Source organism: Pseudonaja textilis, chromosome 3 (genome assembly GCF_049901715.1).
Source record: "Pseudonaja textilis isolate UNSWEBS1 chromosome 3, rPseTex1.2, whole genome shotgun sequence".
NCBI classification, from domain to species: Eukaryota; Metazoa; Chordata; class Lepidosauria; order Squamata; family Elapidae; genus Pseudonaja; species Pseudonaja textilis.
This window is the reverse complement of record NC_141992.1, coordinates 98,081,722-98,104,261: the sequence shown is the minus strand read 5'-3', so window position 1 is coordinate 98,104,261 and position 22,540 is coordinate 98,081,722. Positions and strand designations below refer to the sequence as shown.

General features: G+C 35.4%; 1 protein-coding gene across 3 annotated transcripts in view; it reads left to right on the top strand.

The window, feature by feature from the left end:
- Nucleotides 1–22,540, top strand: part of CEP350 (centrosomal protein 350) — a 91,920-nt gene that overhangs the window by 56,689 nt on the left and 12,691 nt on the right. For 2 of the 3 annotated variants that reach the window (XM_087930450.1, XM_087930449.1), the window contains exons 24-34: nucleotides 601–785; nucleotides 1,490–1,577; nucleotides 6,590–6,733; nucleotides 7,808–7,959; nucleotides 10,033–10,155; nucleotides 14,507–14,706; nucleotides 16,051–16,262; nucleotides 19,414–19,558; nucleotides 19,983–20,143; nucleotides 20,481–20,617; nucleotides 22,341–22,423. In XM_087930450.1, coding sequence (XP_087786576.1) covers nucleotides 601–785; nucleotides 1,490–1,577; nucleotides 6,590–6,733; nucleotides 7,808–7,959; nucleotides 10,033–10,155; nucleotides 14,507–14,706; nucleotides 16,051–16,262; nucleotides 19,414–19,558; nucleotides 19,983–20,143; nucleotides 20,481–20,617; nucleotides 22,341–22,423 — 1,630 coding nt within the window. The remainder of the gene's footprint in view (nucleotides 1–600; nucleotides 786–1,489; nucleotides 1,578–6,589; nucleotides 6,734–7,807; nucleotides 7,960–10,032; nucleotides 10,156–14,506; nucleotides 14,707–16,050; nucleotides 16,263–19,413; nucleotides 19,559–19,982; nucleotides 20,144–20,480; nucleotides 20,618–22,340; nucleotides 22,424–22,540) is intronic. The other variant, XM_087930451.1, reaches the window with a different exon arrangement.

Sequence of the window (22,540 nt, the reverse complement as noted above, 5' to 3'; positions counted from 1 at the left end):
GATTTATATAGAGATTTCTGGAAGTTTGATCTATGAATGGCTGCCAATAGTAATAGCTGTATTAAAACCTAATTTAGATGCATCATTTTGCCAAATAAAATTTGTTGAATTAATAATTTTAGTAAGACATTTTATAAAGACAGAATTACAGGAGACCAGTTTCTGCTCATTGCCTTCCCAGAAAGCCTGTGTCAGATTTTATTGTAAATATGCAACACATATGAATTAATAGTGGGATTCTTCCCAGGTGCCCTGGGAGAGATAATAGATACTGGAATGAATACCTTTGCACCTAGAAAATCATGTTTCCCTGTCCTCTTCCACCTCAACTGCAACTTTGTTAATGCTCTTGTCTGTTATTCTGTTGCTGCTTGTCTCAAGTCTCACATATAAATTTATTAAATGAATAAATGAACATACCTTATACATAAAATATTCATTTATCTGCACTGTAGAAAACAGTATTTCTTTATAGCAACAGTGGAAATCTGGTAACGATTAGTATAAAACTGCATCAACAGTTTGGAACGTCAACAGTTTGCCCCAGTAAAGAGATTGTGAATTATAGGAAAAACATTTTTTATTTAATTTTTTCATCAGGAGCTGAACCTGCCATTTTCAGCAGGGCAAGACAGTTTTTCTAAATTTACAATGGAAATGGTACGGCAGTACATGAGAGAAGAAGAAATGAGAGCTGCTCACCAATCTTCACTGCTCCGATTACGTGAAAAGGCACTTAAAGAGAAGACTAAGGCTGAACTAGCTTGGCTAGAACACCAGAAACGGTAAAGCTGGAAACCCCACAATGTATAACATAGCCAAGAGTTTTGCCCATTCTCAGGATTTTAGGCTTTTTTGATTTATATTAAATTCTTATTACAAATGTTTCATGAATGCCATGAAAGAGGTAGCAAGCAAAGGAGAGTTCTTTGTAATTTTAATATGATCATGATGTCTTTAATTTTGTTTGGTTTGTACTCCTACCCATCCCCATCTTTGTATTTATGACTTTATACATTACATCATAATGAGGTTATTTTCTTAAATGAAATCTTTTTTTAAAAGATCATTCAAATGCAGTTTTGCTTCTTCAATTACTTATACTTTTCCTATAATATATGAAACAAACATAATGTTAAAAAGTTACGATATTTGTGTAATTACTTACCAAGCACATCTAACCAAAATATTTTTACAATCCCCAAGTCATGTCACAACTTTTGATCACCCCTAATGTTTAGAAATTGAAAGTATTTGGCATGCCCTAAAAATAGTATCATATATTTAATTATCTCACCCACTTCACATCTGTTTTTTAAACAAATATTGAATAGCTTCCAAATTTCCTTATGCATTTGCTGACATGGAGATAAAACTCCTGTGTTTTATCAATAGCGTAAAACTATAACGAAAAGCAAAAGGTCCCCAAAAATGAGGGCAAATAATTCAATACAGAAGTGGAAGAAATTTTTTTGCTACTTATTTTTAGACATTTACGAGATAAAGGAGAAGATGATAAAATGCCACCTATCCGGAAAAAACAACGTGGCCTGCTTCTTAAACTTCAGCAAGAGAAGGTAAACACTATTTTTACGTTTAATGTTTTGAACCAACAGTCACCAACCAGTGGGCCGCGAGAAAATTCTGGTGGGCCGCAGAGAAATCTCACCCCCAGAGCATCCCCCGAAAGCAATTAATCCAGGCTGCGCAGAAACACAAGGCTGCGCAGAAACACAAGGCTGCGCCGCCCACATGGCCCGCGGGAATCCTCCCCGCCCACTCACTCCTTACCCAGCAAACCTGCCTGCTAAAATTTTCCTTTTTCCGACCATCATCTGTTCTGTGCCAGGAGATATAGATTAGTTAGGAAGCAGGAAGTGGTTGGATTTCTTGCTTTCTAGCTAGTCTTTAGATCTTTGGCTCTGCTTTTAAGTACAGCCGAACTTCCCTTAGGACTGAAGGTTTGCTTGCAAGCAAATTCAGTGCAGACTCACGGCAAGCAAATTTGAGAGACTGAGCTAGCCAATGGCAGATAGATAGATCACTGAATGATTCTGTGAGCAACTCAGTCTGCCAGCATTGCCTGATTTTGGGTAAAAGTTGCTCTTTTTTTAAATAAAAAAATCAATATTTACATGCATTGTGTGTTGTGAGTTAATTTTTTGAGTTTGCTTGCTAGCAAATTTTATGAGTTTGCTTGCAAGCAAATTTTATGTGACAGACTGATCTAGCCAATGGCAGATAGATCTCTGAATGAATCTGTGATTCTGTGAGCAACTCAATCTGCCTGCCTGCTTTGCCTGATTTTGGGTAAGAGTAGCTCTTTTTTATAAAAAAAATTCAATATTTATATAAATATTTATAATATTTACATACAAGCCATGCTCAGCCAGTCACATGACCACCAAACCACACCCACAAATTAGGCCATGCCCACGGAACCAGTTAGTGGTCCCTGGGATCTAAAATTATGCGTTTGGTGGTTCCTGTGGTCCAAAAGGTTGGCAACCCCTGCTTTGAACTGCCTCATAGGTGGGAGTACCTGGATAGTCTTGCTATTCTTAGAAGGTAAATGGGACTGGCCATTGTTAGAACTTGGACAGAGGATCTCCCAAGAATTCCAGAGATGTAGACTAGATTGGATAGGAAACAAATCCCTTCAAAGCACTTTTTTCATCCTGTCAAGAAATTAGAATAGATGCTCTCACCAAGAGCTGGAGTTCACATGATTGTATTTTTACTTTGAGGTAGTTCTGACTCAGTTAATTCTTAAACAGGTTGTTAATTGGGTATGCAAATATTCTGAAAGTCATAATATTTAAAGTCATAATTAGTGCAACTATCAGTACAAATAACGGGTTTATTAAGATTTACAATAGATTTATTGGGGGTGGGGTTGACCTAATGTTGATCCAAAATACTACCTTATCTTGTGTTTTATTTAGTGTATCGACATATAAAACAATGATTGCCAAGAGGCTGGTTCTGGGATACTTGGAGTAACTTGTAATAGTTTGTACTAATGTCATATGTATTTATTTAAATAAATATTAATGTCAGTAGACCTTAATTAATAATTTGAATTGACATTTATGTGAATACATAACATATTTTCTCTTACTTAAATTTACTATGTAGGATGATATACAGTACTGGCTGTAGGCCATTTATTATAAAATAAATAGTGAGAAAATGTCAATTTTGATCCATAAAGTGCCAGTTTTGATAGAATAATTGAGCAAGTATTATTCTAAAAGTGAAGGCTATGTGCTGTGGCAACCCAAAATTAAATTATTATATGAACTGTAAATTATTATATGAACAACCATATGAAATCACAACTGCCCATTCTTTAGCTAGTATTGACCTTCATGTTCATTGAATTCTTCCCAAGAACCTAGAATATCATAATATATCAAAGTACAGTATGTGCAGATTCAACTAGTGTGGCCTTTTGTAACTGTAGCTGGAAATGTTGTCAATATACCTCCAAGATTTTTTGCTTCAGCACCCAACATGTTAATAACCATTGGGACCATCAGGGCTGGTTTTTTCCATAATCTTTCAACTTCGGTTTTCGGATTAGGATGCTTTATGATCTTCTCCAGTTCTTTGTCTTCTGTTCCCCCTAATATTGCCACATCAGTTGTCCATATTTTATTCTTTTCAACCACAGTTAAATTTATGTGTTATGTGCCTTTGGACTTTATTCATTTATATTTGGAGATCCCACAATATTTTAATCTACTCATTTTTTACTACTATTTTCAGCTATATATTCCAATCAGTTTTTCATTTTTACAGATGTTCCAGTGACTCATTTTGGTGACTGTGTTATGTCATTGTTTATAATTAGTTTATGTGATCTTCTTACACATAAACTGAGTATATGATCTACATTTTTAACAGAATAACAAGGTTGGAAGGGACTTTAGAGTTCTTCTGGCCCTGCTTGGGAAGGAAGTCCTATATCATTACAGACAATTATTTTCTGCCTCTTTGCACAATTTGCACTTTGAATCATTTGATCATTTTTCAGTTCTACCTTTGATTGCATTAGCTTGCTCTTGAGCAGCCAAAATCAAGAGCTCAGTTCTGTTTTTTTAATGTTCCAGTGATAAGCCTTTGCCAGGTTTTATCTTTATCTACTTTGCCCTCAAGTCTTTGTAGAAATTAAGCATGTAATTAAGCTTTAAGCTTTTCCTTGCCAGCATTCAGAATGTATATAATTGCATTATTTCAACAGTCACATTTTGTTTCTGTAAGTTTTTTACTTGCATCAATCCTTGTTCTGGGCTGTGTTTTACTTAATCAGCCAATGCAAGCTTTTTTTTTCTTTGACAGTATATTTGACTTGAAATGAACCTCTGCCTCCACTTCTACAAGGCAGATATAATCTATCAATATCACTAGAAGAATGTCATGCATAGTGAATAGTCACATGGCTTTTTTTTCTTCAATCCAAATTGTCCAGATGAGCTTATATCCAGTTAATAACTCCAACAGTTATTAATGTGCAGATATTGATGGCTTTGATGGTGTTTCAACTGTTTAATTGTGTCTGGCAATTTTCTCACTCTTTGGACGTATTCTTTACTAATTGCATTTTTAACTTACCCATACTTCAAGTTATCCAACTATAAAATGCCCAGATACTTGTAGGCTGCTTATATTTCTATTATGTTTAGTTTCATAATCAGCCTGATGTTTAGATTGGCTTTGGCATTTTGATTCACTTGCTGAGTCCTTTCCAAGGACCCTGGGTTAGAGAGATTTTGTTCTTTGATGGTGTTAAAAGTATGGTCGCAAGATATAAGCTTTTTGCAATTGACTGATGGTGATGTTATCAGTGCTGATGGTGTTCAAATTGTGCTCCAGATGTCCTGGGATTGCACCCAAGGCACCTATTGGTGCTATTTTTGCTTTCCATTGCCACAGTTCTTCTACTTCTATTTTCAGGTCTTTATACTTTGTGATTTTCTCTAGGTCTTTCTCTTCTCTTCTGCTGTCTCCAAGTACTCATTGTCCACTATCCAGACTTTTCTTTTTGTCTTGTCTTATTGAAATTGTTACGTCTGGGTGTTATGTGGCAGGTGTTTGTCTGTTTGAAGTCTGAAATCCCAGAGTACTTTAACTTCTTCATTTTCTTTTACTTGGTCTATTTTGTGGCCCCACTAGTCCTTGCTTGTGGGCAAACTGTATTTCTTGCAGCTATTTCAGTGCATCTTCCATTCTTGCTGCTTCGTCACGCTATTGTTGGTAGTCAGTCTCTATGGTCTTCTTGCAGTAGTTAACTAGTGCTGAGAAGCAGGAAGCAGAGCACAGGGTGCCTCAGGGTGGGGAGGCTGCAACATGCACTTCATTTCTACCCATGCTCCTATCTCTCCATCTCTCTCTCCTTTCCTTTTGGCTGCCTTGCACTTCAGTACATACCCCTGCTATCCCCAGCTGATTTTTGCCATCTTCCTCCTGCTGCTGATGAAATGCACCCAGACCCTGCTCATTTTTCATGCACGGCCTTCATGTAAGTGGTTACAGAGTGCAAGAAAGACCAGAAAGGCAGAGATGGGAGAGAGATAAGTGGGAACTGAAGTAGAGGTGTGCAAGAGAAGTATGAGGTACTAACCTCATGACTGTGTAGTCCTGATCACAACCAGAACTATTGATACTGCCATTCCTAAGTGATGCAGAAAGATGATCTTCCACCTAATGACGGCTTTGCTTAGCAATGGAGTCATTTGTGGCTAGTCACCTGTCCAAGAATATTAGCGCAAAGGTAGGGAACATTTCAGTCTTTGTGCCAAATCATACATTTACACCCACAAAACAGGACAAATTATTTTATAGAAAGCAAACAGATAATACTCAGATACAGAAAAAAATATAGGGAATATTATTCCCCACCTCAACACTAATCATAACTACCACAGGGATGTGAAGGAAAGTTCTTAATTAACCTTTTTTTAAAAAGCCACACAGGAAAATTGCCCTTTGCAAGGGAATTTCCTGAAGCAAACTGCTACTACTATTTGGTGGCAAACAGGCTTCAGTAGATGTTGTGCCTGCTCACAAGCTTTGGATCTGAAGTAAACAAACAAGAAAATTGAAAATCAGAGATTAAAGAAAATTGAAAGCTGAGGATTCTGAATTTTAATTTTAAGAAATTAATGAATTTCTGTTGCTATAACATGTCATAGGAAAACAGTTTTAAAAATAACATCAGCAAAGATAGTGATACACAGAATTCAGAAAACAGAATAAAGAGGGAGAAATCAAATTCATAGTAAGTTCTAAATAGTGTGTAAGAGAAATTGGTATGGGAAAAGCGAGAGAATATTTTCATTTTTAGAAAGAAGGTTACAGATAGAAGTAAAAACAAAATTAATAAAATGACAGTATATAAAGTAGAAGGAGAGAGTGGAGAGTTCTTTGGGGATTTGGATAAACTTCTAATAAACTTGGGATAAAAGCAACAAGCAGAAAATTGTAAAGTGTGGCACATGAAAAACTAAGGATATTTAACAGGTAAACTGGTGAGGAAATAACAGCTCATTTTTTTTGTTATTGTTTTATCCTGTTCCCTATAAAGGCAGAAATTAAGCGCCTTCAGGAAGCTAATAAGGCAGCACGGAAAGAAAGGCAACTTATTCTTAAACAGCAGGAAGAAATTGAACGAATACGCCAAACCACTATTAAATTACAGGAAAAACTCAAGTCTGCAGGAGAAAGCAAGGTGATAAGTTAGAATGCAATTAATATGCTTATTTTATTCATCCAGTTGACTTTGTCAAATGAAACAACATTTCATTTGAAGAATAAAATTTGTGACATTCTTAAGATACAAAGAATAAATGAACTTCATTTTTCTTAATGTAGCAATTGTAGCTGTAATAATCTTAGATTTGGGGATAATCTTAATGTTGGTTGTATTGTGTGTATAATTGATACAAGAAACCTAATTATGAAAGTGATATGACATCATCATTTTCAATCTACATATGTATTTTGGTTACCAGCAAATTTTATTTTTTAAAAAGCTATTCCCTTCTAAGATTTTAGAAGTTAAAATTTCTGTTTTTCAAAAAATACAATATAAAATATAAGTGGCCATTTATTAAGGGCCATTTATTCAATGACTGTTCAAACTTGCAGTACTGCTGAAAGTGTGGTACTTAGGACTGATGTTTGACGTTCCACCTGTCACAGTGTCTCTGCCATCACATGACTGCAGTGAGCAACGGGCCCAGATTGCTGACCATTGCATGTTCATATTATTGTGACATTTACTGCCAGCTTCCCCCTGCCAAAATTAGTGGGGAAGCTGGTAGAAAGACGGAGCTTTCAGTTATATGAGGTTCCCATTTAATGACCCACATAGTCATTATTTAACAATGATAAAAGATACTTTCAGAACTATTGTTGCTAAGGAGCATGATCATTTGACATTGTACTTTATGATCACATTGCCTGGCAATAAAAATTTCAGTCCCAATTACTGTGGTTAAATGAGGATTAGTTATAAAGAAAATTCGAAAACAAAGTATATCAGACTTTGTCCCATGGAGTCTGCATTGAAAGTTAATCTAGGGAACAAGAATCAAAAACCTCTGGTTTAATAGTATTTATAAAAAGTTACAGTTCTCGGTTTCCTATCTTGATAACTCTCAACCTTTTTATTAGCATTAGAAATAACTCTTCTGCAGAAATCTGAAGAAAATTTACATTGCCTCATTTGAACACGTGGCAAATATAAAAACTAGTACAGTGTTCATCTGACAAGTGATTTCTATTTGTTTCTTTGTTTTAGGAACACCGCACTGAAGATGATAAAAAGCAAACACATTGCTCAAGTCCTCAGCCAACTGACGCAGAGGCCTATAGCCCTTCCTCCATTTCCAGTTCTGAGACAAGTAGTATCATGCAGAAATTAAAGAAAATGCGGAGTCGAATGGATGAGAAGTAATTTGTATTTTTATTCCTAATAGAAATGGCTTCCAACAGCTATTGTGGAATTTCAGCTTAGTCTTAATGGTGGTTTGGTAGCTTGAATATATTAACAAATTGAATATCCAGACTGCCTTTCCATCATGAATAGGTGTGAAAAAGTAATGTTCCTGATACCTGAAATAATGTTAACTGGTAATGGTAGAAAATGAACGTGGGGCTTTCTGCAGGCAAAGCATATGTACTATCATTGAATCTATGTATGTGCCCTTTCTTGTAACTGGTGCAGCAGCTAGACAGGAATTTTATACACACAATTTTATTACTTTAATGCAGAATGCTTGCCTTAATGTAATGTTTGTATATAGCTTTTTAAAAAGTTGCTTTTCTTTTTGAATTATCTTCAATCAAAATATATTCTTATGCCTGAAAATTTGACTTCATCAGGAGAAAAATGGATTCCTATTATAGAATATTGGACTTTGAAGCTGTATATTGAGCTAAATTTTCCCAATTTTGGGGGGGAAATGGTTTTTGTAGTAATAAGCATCTCTCCATAGTAAAAAATGCACAACTAATATTTCCTTCACAACAAAAGAAAAATGTAACACTGTGTGAGATAGCTATTAAATGTAATAGTGAAAGATTCAATCATAAAACACACAAAAAAATCATTTATTGCATGGTATTTTATAATACATATAGGACTTTCGTATATATTTCTGTGTTTCAATAGTAGAATTCAAATTGTTATCAATTTTTCACAATCCTTCAAGAAACTATTTTGAAAACACGAAAATTCTATGACTTTCGTAATATCTTAAGAGCTTGGGACTTAGTCACAATTTAAGTATCTCAGTTTATAATAGAAGAAAAATAATATGGTGGTAAAAGTAATCTCTCTAGTTTTTAAGATTATGGAAGGACAGCAGTTACCCTCTGCTTGTTAAAAGAAATGTATTGCCAGTATTTCAATTTAGCAAAGCTTTTGAACATGCATTTAGTGAGGATAGAGAGCAAGATACAGTTATAAATACTAAGTAATGCAGAATTAGGTAGGATATTATATTAGTTTGGGAAGAATATATAAAAAATTAGCATAGCTTTTAAAAAATATTAAATAGTGAGGATGAATTGAATAATGATTCCTCCAATAAGATTTTGACTAATAGAGATTCTGGGGAGTACCATAATTGATCTTTGGATAATGAAGACAAAAAGGCTATTGAACAGTTTGCATGTGGATAGGAGCATGCTGTGTCAAAGAATTAATCTCTTTTGATATTAGTTTTGATGTTATCTTTGTAAATTCTTAACTGACTTTCGCTAGCAGAGGCTTCTGTGCTCTAAAAACTTTTTTGGTTATTTGTTTTCCTAAATTTTTGCTATTTTCTGGTTAGGCATTTAATAAAATGCTGTTTGCTACAAAGCAATATATGAAAATGGAAGCAAAATGACAGCTTATAAACTCAAGTTTACATAAAGATTTGGGCCTTTTAAAAACTAAGCAATCTTACGAGCTAAAACTGTTTTTGTTTGATTTTTGGATTTTGTTCGTTGAGCTTACAATAGTTGAACACAGGCTCATTCCAAAATTGGTAAAATGAGGACCCAGATTGTTGGAGGCAATATACTGACTCTGTAAACCGCTTAGAGAGGGCTGTAAAAACGCTGTGAAGCAGTCAGTATATGTCTAAGTGTTGCTGCTATTGATATAAATACAATAAATACAACACAACATGAAAACTTGGCGTAATTAATTAAACTAGTGTAATAAGCTTTTTAAAATGCACTATTAAATAAATAATTGGAATTGCCCTTAAATGTAGTTCTTTAAGCAACTGGAGAATTATCTATAGCATTATACCATAATAAAGTAGAGTTGATAGTATAAGAAACAGGAACCAATTGGAACAAGAATTTAAGTGATGCTTATTTTCTGTTGCAGTTTGAAAGAGTCTACTTGTTGATGGATGATGATGTTTGACACTTGAGATTCATTTAAAACTCTGCTAGACCTTTTCCTGCTCTTGCTTTCTGTCTGTTTCTGTTGCTATCGGCTTAAAACTCTTCCTCCTTATTTTGTAGACACTGCTCTCCTGTTCACTACTTCTTCTCTGTCTTTACGTCTCACCACTGGGCTTCTCTCAGTGTCTGTTTTCCCAACCTCCATCCCAAATTCCAGCTGTATATCTACAACCAATTGGTCAGGTAACTTTCTACCTTTTTCAATGGTAGATTCTTTGATTGAGCATGCCCTGTTCAATTTGAAATGATTAGGAGTTCTTTTAGAACTCTTTCTCCCCTGTATAAAGTTAGGGATTTCTGCATAAATAGCTGACAATCTCTAACCAGTTAAATAGAGCAACAAAGATGATAATGGATTTGGAGGCTAAATCATACAATGAACAGCTAGCTTAATTAAGAGAAGAATCTGGGAAGACATGATAGCAGTCTTCCAATACTTGAAGGGTTGTCACAGAGAATAGGGCATCAATTCATTATCCATAGTACCTGAGAGCAGGACAAGAAACAATGGGTGGGTGCTTGTCAGAGGGAGGCTCAACCTGGAAATGAGGAGGAACTTCTTAACAGTAACAATTTGCTCCCTGGAGTTGTAGGTGCTACATCATTGAAATTTTCAAGAAAAGTTTTAGACAACCATTTGTCCAGAATAGTATATAGATTCCTCCTGTCCTAGGCAGGGGGTTGAATGTGGAGACCTCCAAAGTTTCTTCTAGTCTTATGGTAGTGTGATTCTATGATCATGCACAAAACAGTTTTGGAAAAGTGAACTTTAGACAAAGGACTTGAAAATTAATTTGCCTTTTAGGGTCCTATTTGTTAGGAAAATCTGTTTTGATTGCTTTAACTACGTGCAGCACAAAATTATACAATTGCATCTTTCATCTTTTAAATTGGTTTTTTAAAAATTGGCTTTGTACGAGGCCATAACAGTAGAAATTCATCTTTCCCAAGAATTCAAATCCATAGAAATGAATTCAGGTCAGAATTCAGAATATTTTTGTTGTTGTTTTCAGTAATTGAGTAATAATTAATTCAGTAATAACTTGGAGTGTTTTCATGAGTTCGTATGATATAAGAAATAGAGAAGAGAATAGAGAGAAAATTGTTAGCTTAGTGTGGAAGAAAAGGCTAGAACTACATAGATTTTGAACCTATTTCCTTTGTTCTTGATAGTTAATTACTTTAGCAGTTTTTGAGACTTTATAACATACTTCTCTAGCATTCAGACTTTCTATTTTTAGTGAATGTGGAAAATCTGAGGTACTGCTTTCATTTTTCTTTAAAAACCAGTGGTAAGCTGTACAAACTACTGGAATGTTTTAAGCATTTTTCTGCAAGAATTTGCAGAATTATGTCTTGTATTTGTAGTGGAAATAGATATTGTAGTAATTAATCAATAATAAAACTTAAGATTTTTATTTGTATTTAGAAAGGAGAGGAAGGAAGTTTGGAGCACTTCATAGTAAATAAACGAAGAGAGTAAGGATTGGGATCACTTCTGATTTGGGAGCGATTACTATAGAATAGTAAAATATAAATCTATATTTAATAAGCTGCTTTATGTCTTGGATCCTAAATGAGCCCAAGTGAAGTGTCTATGTCAGGGGTGTCAAACTCAAGGCCCAGGGGCCGAATACAGCCTCAGGGTACTCAGATCTGGCCCGCAGGACTGCCCTGGAAACAGCAAAGGACCGGCCCATGGAGCCACTGCCAGCAAAAACCAAGCTTGGAAGGGCCGCAGATGGCCCTCCCATGCTCATTTTCGCTGGCAGAAGATGGCAGGAGGCCGTCGCAGCTGAAAAAGGAGTTTGGGAGCCCATTTTCACTGGCAGAGTGCTTGTGGCACCACAGTCGCCCCTAACACAAGTGATGTCGAACTGGCCACGCCTACCCCAGCCCCCCAAGGTCAAACACAACCCTGATGCGGCCCTCAATGAAGTTGAGTTTGACACCCCTGGTCTATGTGCTAATAGATCTCTTTTTGCTGCCTGCCCCAACTCTAATCACATTTATTGCAATAAAATAATATTACAAAGAAAAGTATCTGACATTTTGTACATCGTTGGAGAGGTTGTTTGGTTTTGGTTTTTTTGCAAGAATATTTCTGGTCTGGCAGCAGGCCCCATAAATTTTGTCAGTGACTTAACCCAACAGTTTATTGTAGACAAATTCTTATATAGGAAAAGGAGTTCTAAGTAGCCAAGAAAAGAATGCTTGTATTCACCTTTGCTACACATAACTAGATGAAGTCTTAAATCATTATCATAAGACAAAATGGCAAAGTATTGTATCTCTTTGAAAAAGACTGAAAAATAGTGATAATTATGTGAAAGTTTTTTTCTATCAGATCCCTCTCCTGTGTCTAAGTTGAAGATATATAGAACATGAAATTTCTTGGTTAACAGACATGAAAAGCTAATAAGATGTTTGCATGTGAAAATTACCATATATAAAACATACTTGTCTTTGTCTTGTTTTCATGTTATCTCTGTACTTGAATCTTTAAGAGTTGGAAATATTGGGTTCCAGTTGAACTGTTTAGTTATCTGACCTCACTGAAGCATCCAAATCTAGCCAACAAAGTAGCAGAAGTGTACACTTATATTTTGTAGTATAATTTGATACCAAGTTGTATCCTCAATTGTCTAATTGCTGTATTTTACTGCTTTAAGTTATTTGAGTTTTTAAAAAGCATTGGAGATGAGGTTGATTTCAGATTGTGCTATGGTTCATTAGAATATTTCAGTATTTATTAGCCTCAAACTAGTTCCTTGAATTATGAGAGCTCCTGATGGAAAGCTTAGATTTGGCAGAAATTTTAGCTACATATAATGCTCTGATATTCAATCTCAGAAATCATTTTCACATCATCATTATCATCATTACATAAGCAAGCCTTTCTGTTTTAGACAGAAACTATGCTGTTTAGAATCAGCCTGTGAATAGTGTTTTACATATAGCCCTCAACTTACAAACAGTCACTTAGCAACTGACCGAAGTTAAAATGGACCACGCAGAAGGTACTTAAGACCTGGTTCCAATTTCCCAACAGCCCCTGTCCCACACAGTCACATGAGTGCACTCAGCAACCAACCCACATTTTTGGCTGTTTGCAGCATCACATCATCATATGACCCTGATTTGGGATATTTTTTGCTAAACTCAGCATTTACTTCAAGTTTTCGGCAAAATCAGTCCATAGCAAATAATGGGTTTGCTTAATGAGCACAGCATTTACTTTACAACTGAAAAGGGTTATAAAATGAGTCCAGTGATATGATGATCTGTTTTACAACCATCACAACTTATGACCATAATGGGTAGTTTGTTAGGAATACTAAATAAGGTAGCAGGTGGTGACTTTAACAGAGAGCTCATCTCTTAGGGAATACAAGGGTCTAGTACACTTGACTATGTCTTAACCTCATATAACCTTAATTATACTGGTAGTTTCATTTAAATTGGATATGGCTCGATGGTGACTATTCATCACTTTTACTTCATAAGGGTCTTAGCCCCCAACTGACTTCCTTGGTCAGTTCTTTGAAAATTAAGGATAATGATGTAGGGTTAGTCAATCCTAGGATTAGATGATGATTAGAAACATTGGTAGAAAATCCTATATTCATTAATTTACACATATGTATTTAAATTCACTTAATTCTCCTTTTGCAATCTCTGTCCCAGTTATCAGAGACCATAGCATTAGATAATGTGACTTTCTTTGATGGCAAGTTTTAAGATACTATTTAAAATGATTTAAAATACCAAAGGGAGGTACTTTTGAATTTTTTTTCATTTTTCTTTTTTCTTAAAAGATTCAGACTGTATTATAAATGTGCTATATTTATTTGTAATGCATTAACTTACTATCCTTTGCCAGTTAGATTATATTTATATTGTCATTAACTTGCATTTTTAATACCTTGTTCATAATACACCATTTCAGAGTAATTACTTTGTTGCTTAAGTCACATGAAACAGTGGAAAGCATTGTATTGCTGTAGGTGGATGAAAATCAGTTCAGTACAACTTAGGAGAAGGGAAACCACTATAATGGGTATAATGGGGAAGGTACCTAGAAAGAGAGCCTGATGTGCGGTTTCTAATTTATAGTTGTTACTGGGAAGTATGTCCTGATTTTTATATTAGTTTAGAAAACACCCAGTTTTGAGGATGAATAAAATCTCCATTGCTAAATGATAACCCCTGAAGCTTGCTTTCTAAATTGATCTAGAATTAATTTTCAGAATTCTGGTATTCTTAATGCTGCTTTCTAGTGGTACTGCTTAAATATTTAGACCGAAAATCTTCCTTGAAGAGAAGAGGCAGTTTAAGAACTTCATGTATAGTTAGGGTGTGTGTGTGTTTTTTCAGAGTTGTGGGGGGTTGTAACCAAAAAAAAAAAAATCAGGCTCACATTCTTATTCACAGCAGCAGTACGAGTAAAACACTTTTACCAAACAGCATAACAGAAGTTCAAATATTTATATCTCAGGACAACAGTGAACAGTTTCCCCTGTTTCTTCATCAGGTTCTTGACCAAGCGAGAGCAAAAACTGATGCAGCGGCGTCAGTATGCAGAGGAGCTGCTGCAATGGAAGCAACGTTTAGATGCAGAAGAAGCAGAGATACGTCAGATAGAAAAACAAGCGCTAGCTGCTTGGGAAAAAGAGCTGCACAAAACAAAAGCAAATAAAAAAGGAGCAGGAGATCAGAAATCTGATCAAAAAGGTAGAAACTATAACCTTTAACTTGTTGGAACTCTAATTAAAAGTTGGCAAACTTTTTCTTTAACGGGCCAGATTCCCTTCCCCTACCTCTGCTTTCATGGGCAGAGCAGACATTGGAAAGCGTGGTCCAATGATAGGCTTCTGCCCACTGCCTAGGGCCCTCCATCCTCATTCCCATCCCTCATCGTGGGAGTTCAGCTGAGGCTTGGTTCCAGCAATCTGCTGCCCATCTGCCCATTTATTCTTAGCCTGCGGGCTATAAAAAGAAGTGGCAGGCCAGATTTGGCCCGTGGCCCGTGGTTTGTTGACCCCTGCTCTAAATCTTGCTATTAGAAATGTTCTCATTATGTGGAAAAGGTTTGGCTTATCCAAGCTATTTTGTTCAACAAAAGTACCTGTGCAAAGTAAGATTTCATTTCAGAAAAAAAGTTTTCATGTATTCAGGACCTGATTGTGTTCCAAAAGCTGCATTCAAACATCATACATATTGCAGATTTTTAACTGATTGTTTTTGGCTTAGTATTTTTGTCAAACAGTTCTACTTAAAAGAGAGATAAATTTTCAATATAAAAAGCAAATAAATAATAGGTAAAATAATATAGCAATGTGTTTCGCTAAAATTTTCAATATATTCTGATACATGATCATATGAAAAAGTGAAGTTTTTTTCTGAACATCTCAACTGTTAGATGATCATCTTCGCAGTGGAATGATTGAAGTCCAGTTGTTTGGAGATCTCTATCTAATCTCAGGGACTTCTATAACCTTTCTGAATATATTTTGAAGGCCTCAGAAAACCCTTTCAATCTAAACACAAACTTCATAAAAAAAACTGCAAATCAAACTAAATATCTGAGGTTTAAATAAAACAGGCTCTTCCCAATTATTCTCTAACAATGTTCTAATTATTTGCATGTAGGAGTGTATCTATTTTTTCCAGAGGTGAAATTTGCTTTTGTGTTTATTTATACCGGGGTCTTCAAATTGAACAGCTTTAAGATTTGTGGACTTCAACTCCCAGAATTCTTCCTCCAGTCATGTTAGCTCAGGAATTCTGGGGGTTGAAGTCCACAAGTCTTAAAACTGCCAAGTTTGAAGACCCTTGATTTATACAATGGACTGCAAAATGTAAGTAGCAGATGATATTTGTTATCCCCTTTATCAATTGTGGAAATTAAGATAAAATACTGCATGTTAAAATAAATTTTAAAAGTCAAAAAGTTCAGTGGTGTGTTCTTAATTTTTAGTATGACTCTAAGCCTGTATCAAAATGTTTTTAAAAGCTTGTCAGTGAAATACTGGGAGTTTTTGAACAATTGATCATTTTCCATTTTCTCTCTCTCAGAGACAGCCAGTGAAGGAGACTCTCCAATGCCACCTTGTTCTCGTCTAAATAGTGAAAGCTCAGTCCCAGAAGAATTGAGCAATCTAGTTGTTGAGTCCATTCCATCACAGGTTTCTGAGATTCAAGGAGAGCCTGGAAGCCTAGATCACACAGTAACTGAAGAAATAGTTTATACACAAGAACCGGAATCTGCTGTTTCTCCTGGAAAACCTGTAAGTGAATTTGATTACCCATTTGACATTCTTTGAAATTAAGTTAAAGGTTTAATTTGAATATTATATTACATTAGTAAATAAGTCAGATAAAATGTCTGAAGATACCTTTTCTTTAAAAGGGGGGGGGAAGTATTTATTCTTAATTCCAACCACTTCTAGAACACATAAAAGTAATGTTCAGTGTATATTTATTGTAACACAACATGCTAATTTTGTTAAAAATGTATTAAATATACTGTTAAAAGGTGGAAGAGATGCACTCACAAGTCACACTTTTTCTAGTTTACTTCTCAGCTTCACTGAATGAGGGCTAAAGGAGTTTTCTCTGTTGTTAGGTAAATAGGAAAGGTGACCTAATCTCCGAATACCATGTTACATAATCTATATAATTTAAGACTGGATGGATAAAGGAGATGAAATTATTTCTTATACAACACTAAACCTGACTAAAAGGATGAAAAGGTGGTGACTTTTGTCACTAGCAGGACTAGACAACATATTGTGAATGGGATCATCCTAAACTATTTTTTCAGCCTCTAAAACCCTGTTGAAGAGGCTTACAGATGGTCTTTGACTTATGACCAAACTTGGCACCAGAACTTCCATTGTTAAACAATGGTGTTATTAAATGAGTTATACATTTTTGCCAAGCCATACATTTTTGCCATACAGTCACCAAATGAATTTGGCTTCCCCCATTGACTTTGCTTGTCAGAAGCCTCCTGTGAAGGTTGTAAATGATGATCACTCTAAAACCATTGTATGTACATGTCAGTTGCCAAACGCCCAAATCATGAACATCTGTGGAGATGCTGCAACAGTTGTAAGGGTCAAACAAATAGTCATAAGTTGAGAAATACCCATAATAATGTCTCTGAAGAGCTAGATTTTAGCGCTTTTTTATACTTGGGGAAAAGTTTTTTCCCCCCTTCCCCCCCGCTTTTTTCTTCTTAGTAAATAGGGTTAATACATCTGGCACTATGGTTAGAAAGCAGTATTGAAGGCTGACTGTGCTCACTGCCAGGAGTTCAATTCTGAGCAGCTCAAGGTTGATTCAGCCTTCCATCCTTCCGAGATTAGTAAAATGAGGACCTAGATTGTTGGGGGGAACAGGCCGATTTTTGTAAACCACTCAGAAAGTTCTGTAAAACACCATGAGTGGTATATAAATCTAAGCGTTAGTGCTATCAGACACATAAATACTATTTTATTGTTTTCTGCCCTTTTTACTAAAAAGCAAAAAATTGTTCCCATAGTTTGACTTCAGATTTTAGGGCCACAGTCTTGAAGTGTTTTGAGTACTATTAGGAGAGAGCTACTGGAGGTCAATTTTTAAATGAGAACGTGAGAGAACTTGAGATTTTGTTGATTTACTACCCATGATGAAAATCTTAAGCAGATGGAAGTAATCTTAAGTGTGAAATTGAGGGTACCAAGGATAACTTTCAGGCATTTTAATATTCAAAACTTTATTCAAGGAGCACAGAAAATTCATTATCTTCAAGTGTCAAGTTGGCATTTCAGGGCTATATTTGAAAAAAGGGTAGGGACAGGGCCCAACTTGGGACAGAGGTTCACGTTTTTTCACAGGTAAAACTGAATGCCTAAAAGAGACCCAAGACTTACAGTACCCATTTTGCTCCTTAATCCACCATGTAGAAATAGAACTCCAAACCTTTTGCCTACCTTCTCTTTAGCTTAAACTTTTCTTTATTTCCCCCCATTTTCTTCGCTTTTCAAGATTTTCATCTATTCAATACCTTTTCTCTATGATTTTCATATTATTTTATATTTATTGCCTTCATTTTATTTATTTCTTTGTATTTCAGTTTTCTTCAGGTCTTCTTAGATCTAGTTCAAAACATAACAGTGTTTTAGGTATAGATGAAATGAAACTATAAGTAATCCACAACTTATGACTACAATTGAACTCAATATTTCCGTTGCTAAGCAAGGCAATTGTTAAGTGAATTATGCTGTATTTTACTATCTCCCCCCCCCCCCATTACTAAGATAATCACTGCAATTATTAACTGAATCATGCAGTGGCTGAGTGAATTTGACTTCCCCTATACACTTTGATTGTCGTAAACCAATGGAATGATTACAAATGATAATCACATGACCCTGGGACAATAAATCTGTTACAAATGCTTGCCAAGCACATAAATTTTGATCATGTGACCATAGAGATGCTTCAGCAGTCATGTGAAAATAGGTCATATGTCACTTCTTCCAGTGTTATTGTATCCTTGAACTAAATGAATGTATCAATTTTTCTGGGCATGTAGTCAAGGTGTTTTTCAGATTAAAGGGAAAGATTTTCCTGTCTAGTCATGACTGGCTCTAGGTCGTAGTGTTCCTCTCTATTTCTTAGCCGAGGGAGCCATATTTTGTCCAAAGACATTTTCTGTGTTCATATGGCCAGCATGGCTATATGCCAAAGGTGCACAGAACACTGTTACCTTCCTACCAAAGTGATACTTATTAATCCACTCATATTTGCAGGCTTTCAAGCTGCTAGGTGGGCAGGAGCTCACTTCATTGCACAGCGCTCAGGTCTCTAACCCTGGTTGTCAGCTCTAGCCCACAAGCTCAGCATCTTTAATTGCTGAGCCATTGCGTCCCCGATCAAAGAGTACTGGAGAAAAGGCCCATGCCTTAGCTTTGATTCTGGAACAATTCCAGGGGAGAAATTCTTTCCGCTTCAGAACTGCAAGCTTATGATTAGAATATGGGAAATATTATCAGATATATATTAACTATTTCCAGCCATAGAAAAGATACTCTAGGAATGATTCTTATCGTTCTGTACAACCTTTAAAAAAAAGAAAGAACATAGACATATGTTCAGTCCCAGACGTAACAGGATTAAACAGATATCTTGAAAAACCAGAAATTCAGAAAGTCTCTCCTTCTAGCAGCATATGACATAGACAAGCATCATTTTGAAACCCTTGCTTGGTATCTGAGAGGGCATCAGAGGCTTGCCATTTTGTGTCCAGTATCCAAGATTTCCCTAATTAGTTGGCCTCCCCTGCTTGAGAAGGCAGAAATCAGAATCAGTCCATGCTTGTAATTAGTGTGAGGGGTGTGTGTGTGTGTGTAATATATTTCCTTATTTACTCTTTTTTTCATCTTGACATAGTCTTCTTGCAAAAGCAGTGTATCTCTATCAAAGCAAGAGTCAAATAAACAAACACAGAAGTCTGGAGGAAAGCAGCTGTCATCTACAAAATCGCAGGATATCTCATATAGTTGGTCTGATGAGTCTTTATCTATGACCCAATCAGGTAAGTTTTACAGTTTCAACTTCCTTTTCTATCCTTTTTAAATTATTTTTAATGAGTTTCAGTTTTTCATTGGAATTGATGGAGCTTGAATTCTATGTAGATTACAGCACTAAATATAACATATTTGCAATTTTCCACCAATTTTTGATTTGGGAAATGAAAAAGGCAAGAGCGCTCATCAGAAAGATTGTAGAGAAAGGATAGGAATGGGTAAAAGGAACAAATCATTTTTATCACTTTAGTTTACATGTCACTTAAATTTAGAAGTTCTGTTTTAGTTCTGTTTTTAATAAATAAGATATAATTTTATTGTAATTATGGTTGAGATTGGATTCTTAACAGTGATTAGATAAAATGGGTTTATGTGGCTGTTCTAGCATGCAAATATATATATATATTTGGAAACTATATTTTTCTTTTTTAGAAACTACATCTGATCAAAGTGACATTGAAAGTCGAATCTGGGCTCTGAAAAATGAAGTGCGGAAAAAAAAGTCTGTTGTTTATAGACTGAAAAAAGAACAGAAGAAGAGGCTCAAAGAGAAACTTAAAGCTCAAGAGGCAAGTTTGATCAAACAGTTAGAGGTAAGAATTAATTTGAAAGAAATGTTAAATAGAAAGTGTGTATCTGTTACATATTGATATTCCCATGTTTTCTTTTGCCTCATTTTCTATGAATATTTTTTCCTTTTGAATTTGCTTTGATATTGATAGTAATATAACAATATTGACCAAAAACAAAATAAAAATATCGTCATAGGTTAAATTATATAATAACCATAAAACATTTGTATATCTTACACATGCAAACACACACAGTTCCAAATTTCAATTTTCAGTAAGATTAACACTTGAAAACAAATTTAATAAAGAATAAGGTAATGTTCGGGTCTTCCTAATACCTTATTTTTTACGTCATTAGACTTATGATGAATTCATCAAGAAAACGGAAGAAGAATTGAATGAGGATTTTGAGACAACACCAACAGCTAAACCTCAAATCAAAACTCCATCTTCAGTTACTGAGAAACCAAAACTCAAACCCCCACCACTTCATAGGTAAAGTAATTGCTTAAAGTTAATGCATGATGGCCTTTAGCAGTCTACAAAAGATTTGTATCTCTTTCAAAGGGAGAAAACTATCTTATATGCATGCATATTTAAGAATCTGAGATGCTGATCAAAAGAACTATTTGGATGAATTCATATTAAAAAGAGACTGACCAAGTAATTTTTTGGTATGTAATTTTGTATACAGAAAAACATGTTCCAGAGGAAAGAGAGTATTATAAATTAATAGTGGCTTAATTAATAATCCTTAACACGTATTCATTAATATATTTATAAAGAAAAAATTATCAAAATGAATATTTTAACACTGTAGTAAAATGGACAAAATCTTGCACTAGACTGTAGTATTCAAAATCATAAAGTCATGCACAAAGCTCATGCTAAAAAAAGAAAAATCTTGATGTGTTAGACACTGAGCTGCAACTGCATAAAAGCAATATCTATATGTTGATGTTACCATTTCAATACCATTGCAGTTTACTGCAGAGGCTGCCACCAATTTATTAATGAGAGTAATGTCAAGTATTATTGTATGAAAATTTGGAAAATATAGATTATTATCATGTAGTCCCTAGTCATCTCATGGTTGGACTATTGTAATGTGCTCTACATGAGGCTACCCTTGAAGAGCATTCACAGGAACAGTTGGTGCAGAATGCAGTAGTGCAGGCAGTTTGGTGGCCCCAAGAATGGCCCCTGTAACACCACTGCTCTGCAAGCTTCATTGGCTGCTGGTCTGCTTGCAGGTACAATACAAGGTGCTGGTGATCACCTTTAAAACTCTTAATGGCATGGATCCAGGTTACTTGAGGGACTATCTAACCCCGCTGGGATTGGCCTGTCCCACTGGTGCTGGCATGCTGTGGGTCCCGTCAGTCCAATTATTCTAGCAGGTCCAGGAGAAGGGCCTTCTCTGCTGTTGCTCCTGCCCTCTGGAACATCTTACTTCTCTGATGTGAGGTTGTCCCCAGCCCTCCTATCCTTTTGTAAGGGCCTAAAGACCTGGCTCTACCAGTTGGCCTGGGGTCCCAGTGTGGGGAAAAGCACGATGGATGTGGTTGATTGAGTAACCCATTCTGTTGCCACCCTCTCCGTGTGTTTTATTCTGTGGTTTTAATTTATTCAGGTTTTAATGCAAATGGTTTTTTTGTCTGTAACCACTCAGAGTAACCTTATGGTAATATGGGAGGCCAATAAATTTTATAATTAAATTTTTTAAAAATATTCAGAGATTACTTCCTTGCCCATCAATCCTATGTTGCTGCAAATAACTTGAATAAGTTGGGTATGTTTTTCCTTTCAAAATCCAATTTTAGCAATACATGCCAGGTCAATATGATTTCTCAAAATCACATTCTCATTGACAGATATTTTGCTATTCACTGCCCAGGAGTCAATGGGACTTAAGTCAGCGGGACTTAAAATTAATCAGTTTTCTGATATGGTAACCAATCTCAGATTGAGAAAGAACTGTAAACAAAATCCTATTAGCTCTAGTTCCCAATGCCAAACCTTCCTTTGGGGTGGCAGATATAACTATTTGGGGGGGATTCAACATTCAAATCTCTGAATTAAATATTTTTTTAAAAAAAGACTGCTATGTTTTCTCCTTGTTTTATTTTGTTAATTCTGTGCAGTGTACAATATTTTCAGAACGTTTAAAATATCTTTAAGTACATGTGTGAGTGATCTATTCGAAACTTCTTTTTAGGTCTGAAACATCCAAAAGTTGGAAATCACTCACTGATTCTGAACGTTCTAGAGGATCTTTGGAATCTATTGCGGAACATATTGGTATGCATCTTGGAAATTTGTTTAAAATTAAAATTATACACGTTATCTTCATAAACCTAATGTGGTTAAAATAATTTCAACTAAAAGTATGTTTTTAAAAAATATATATATAATTGA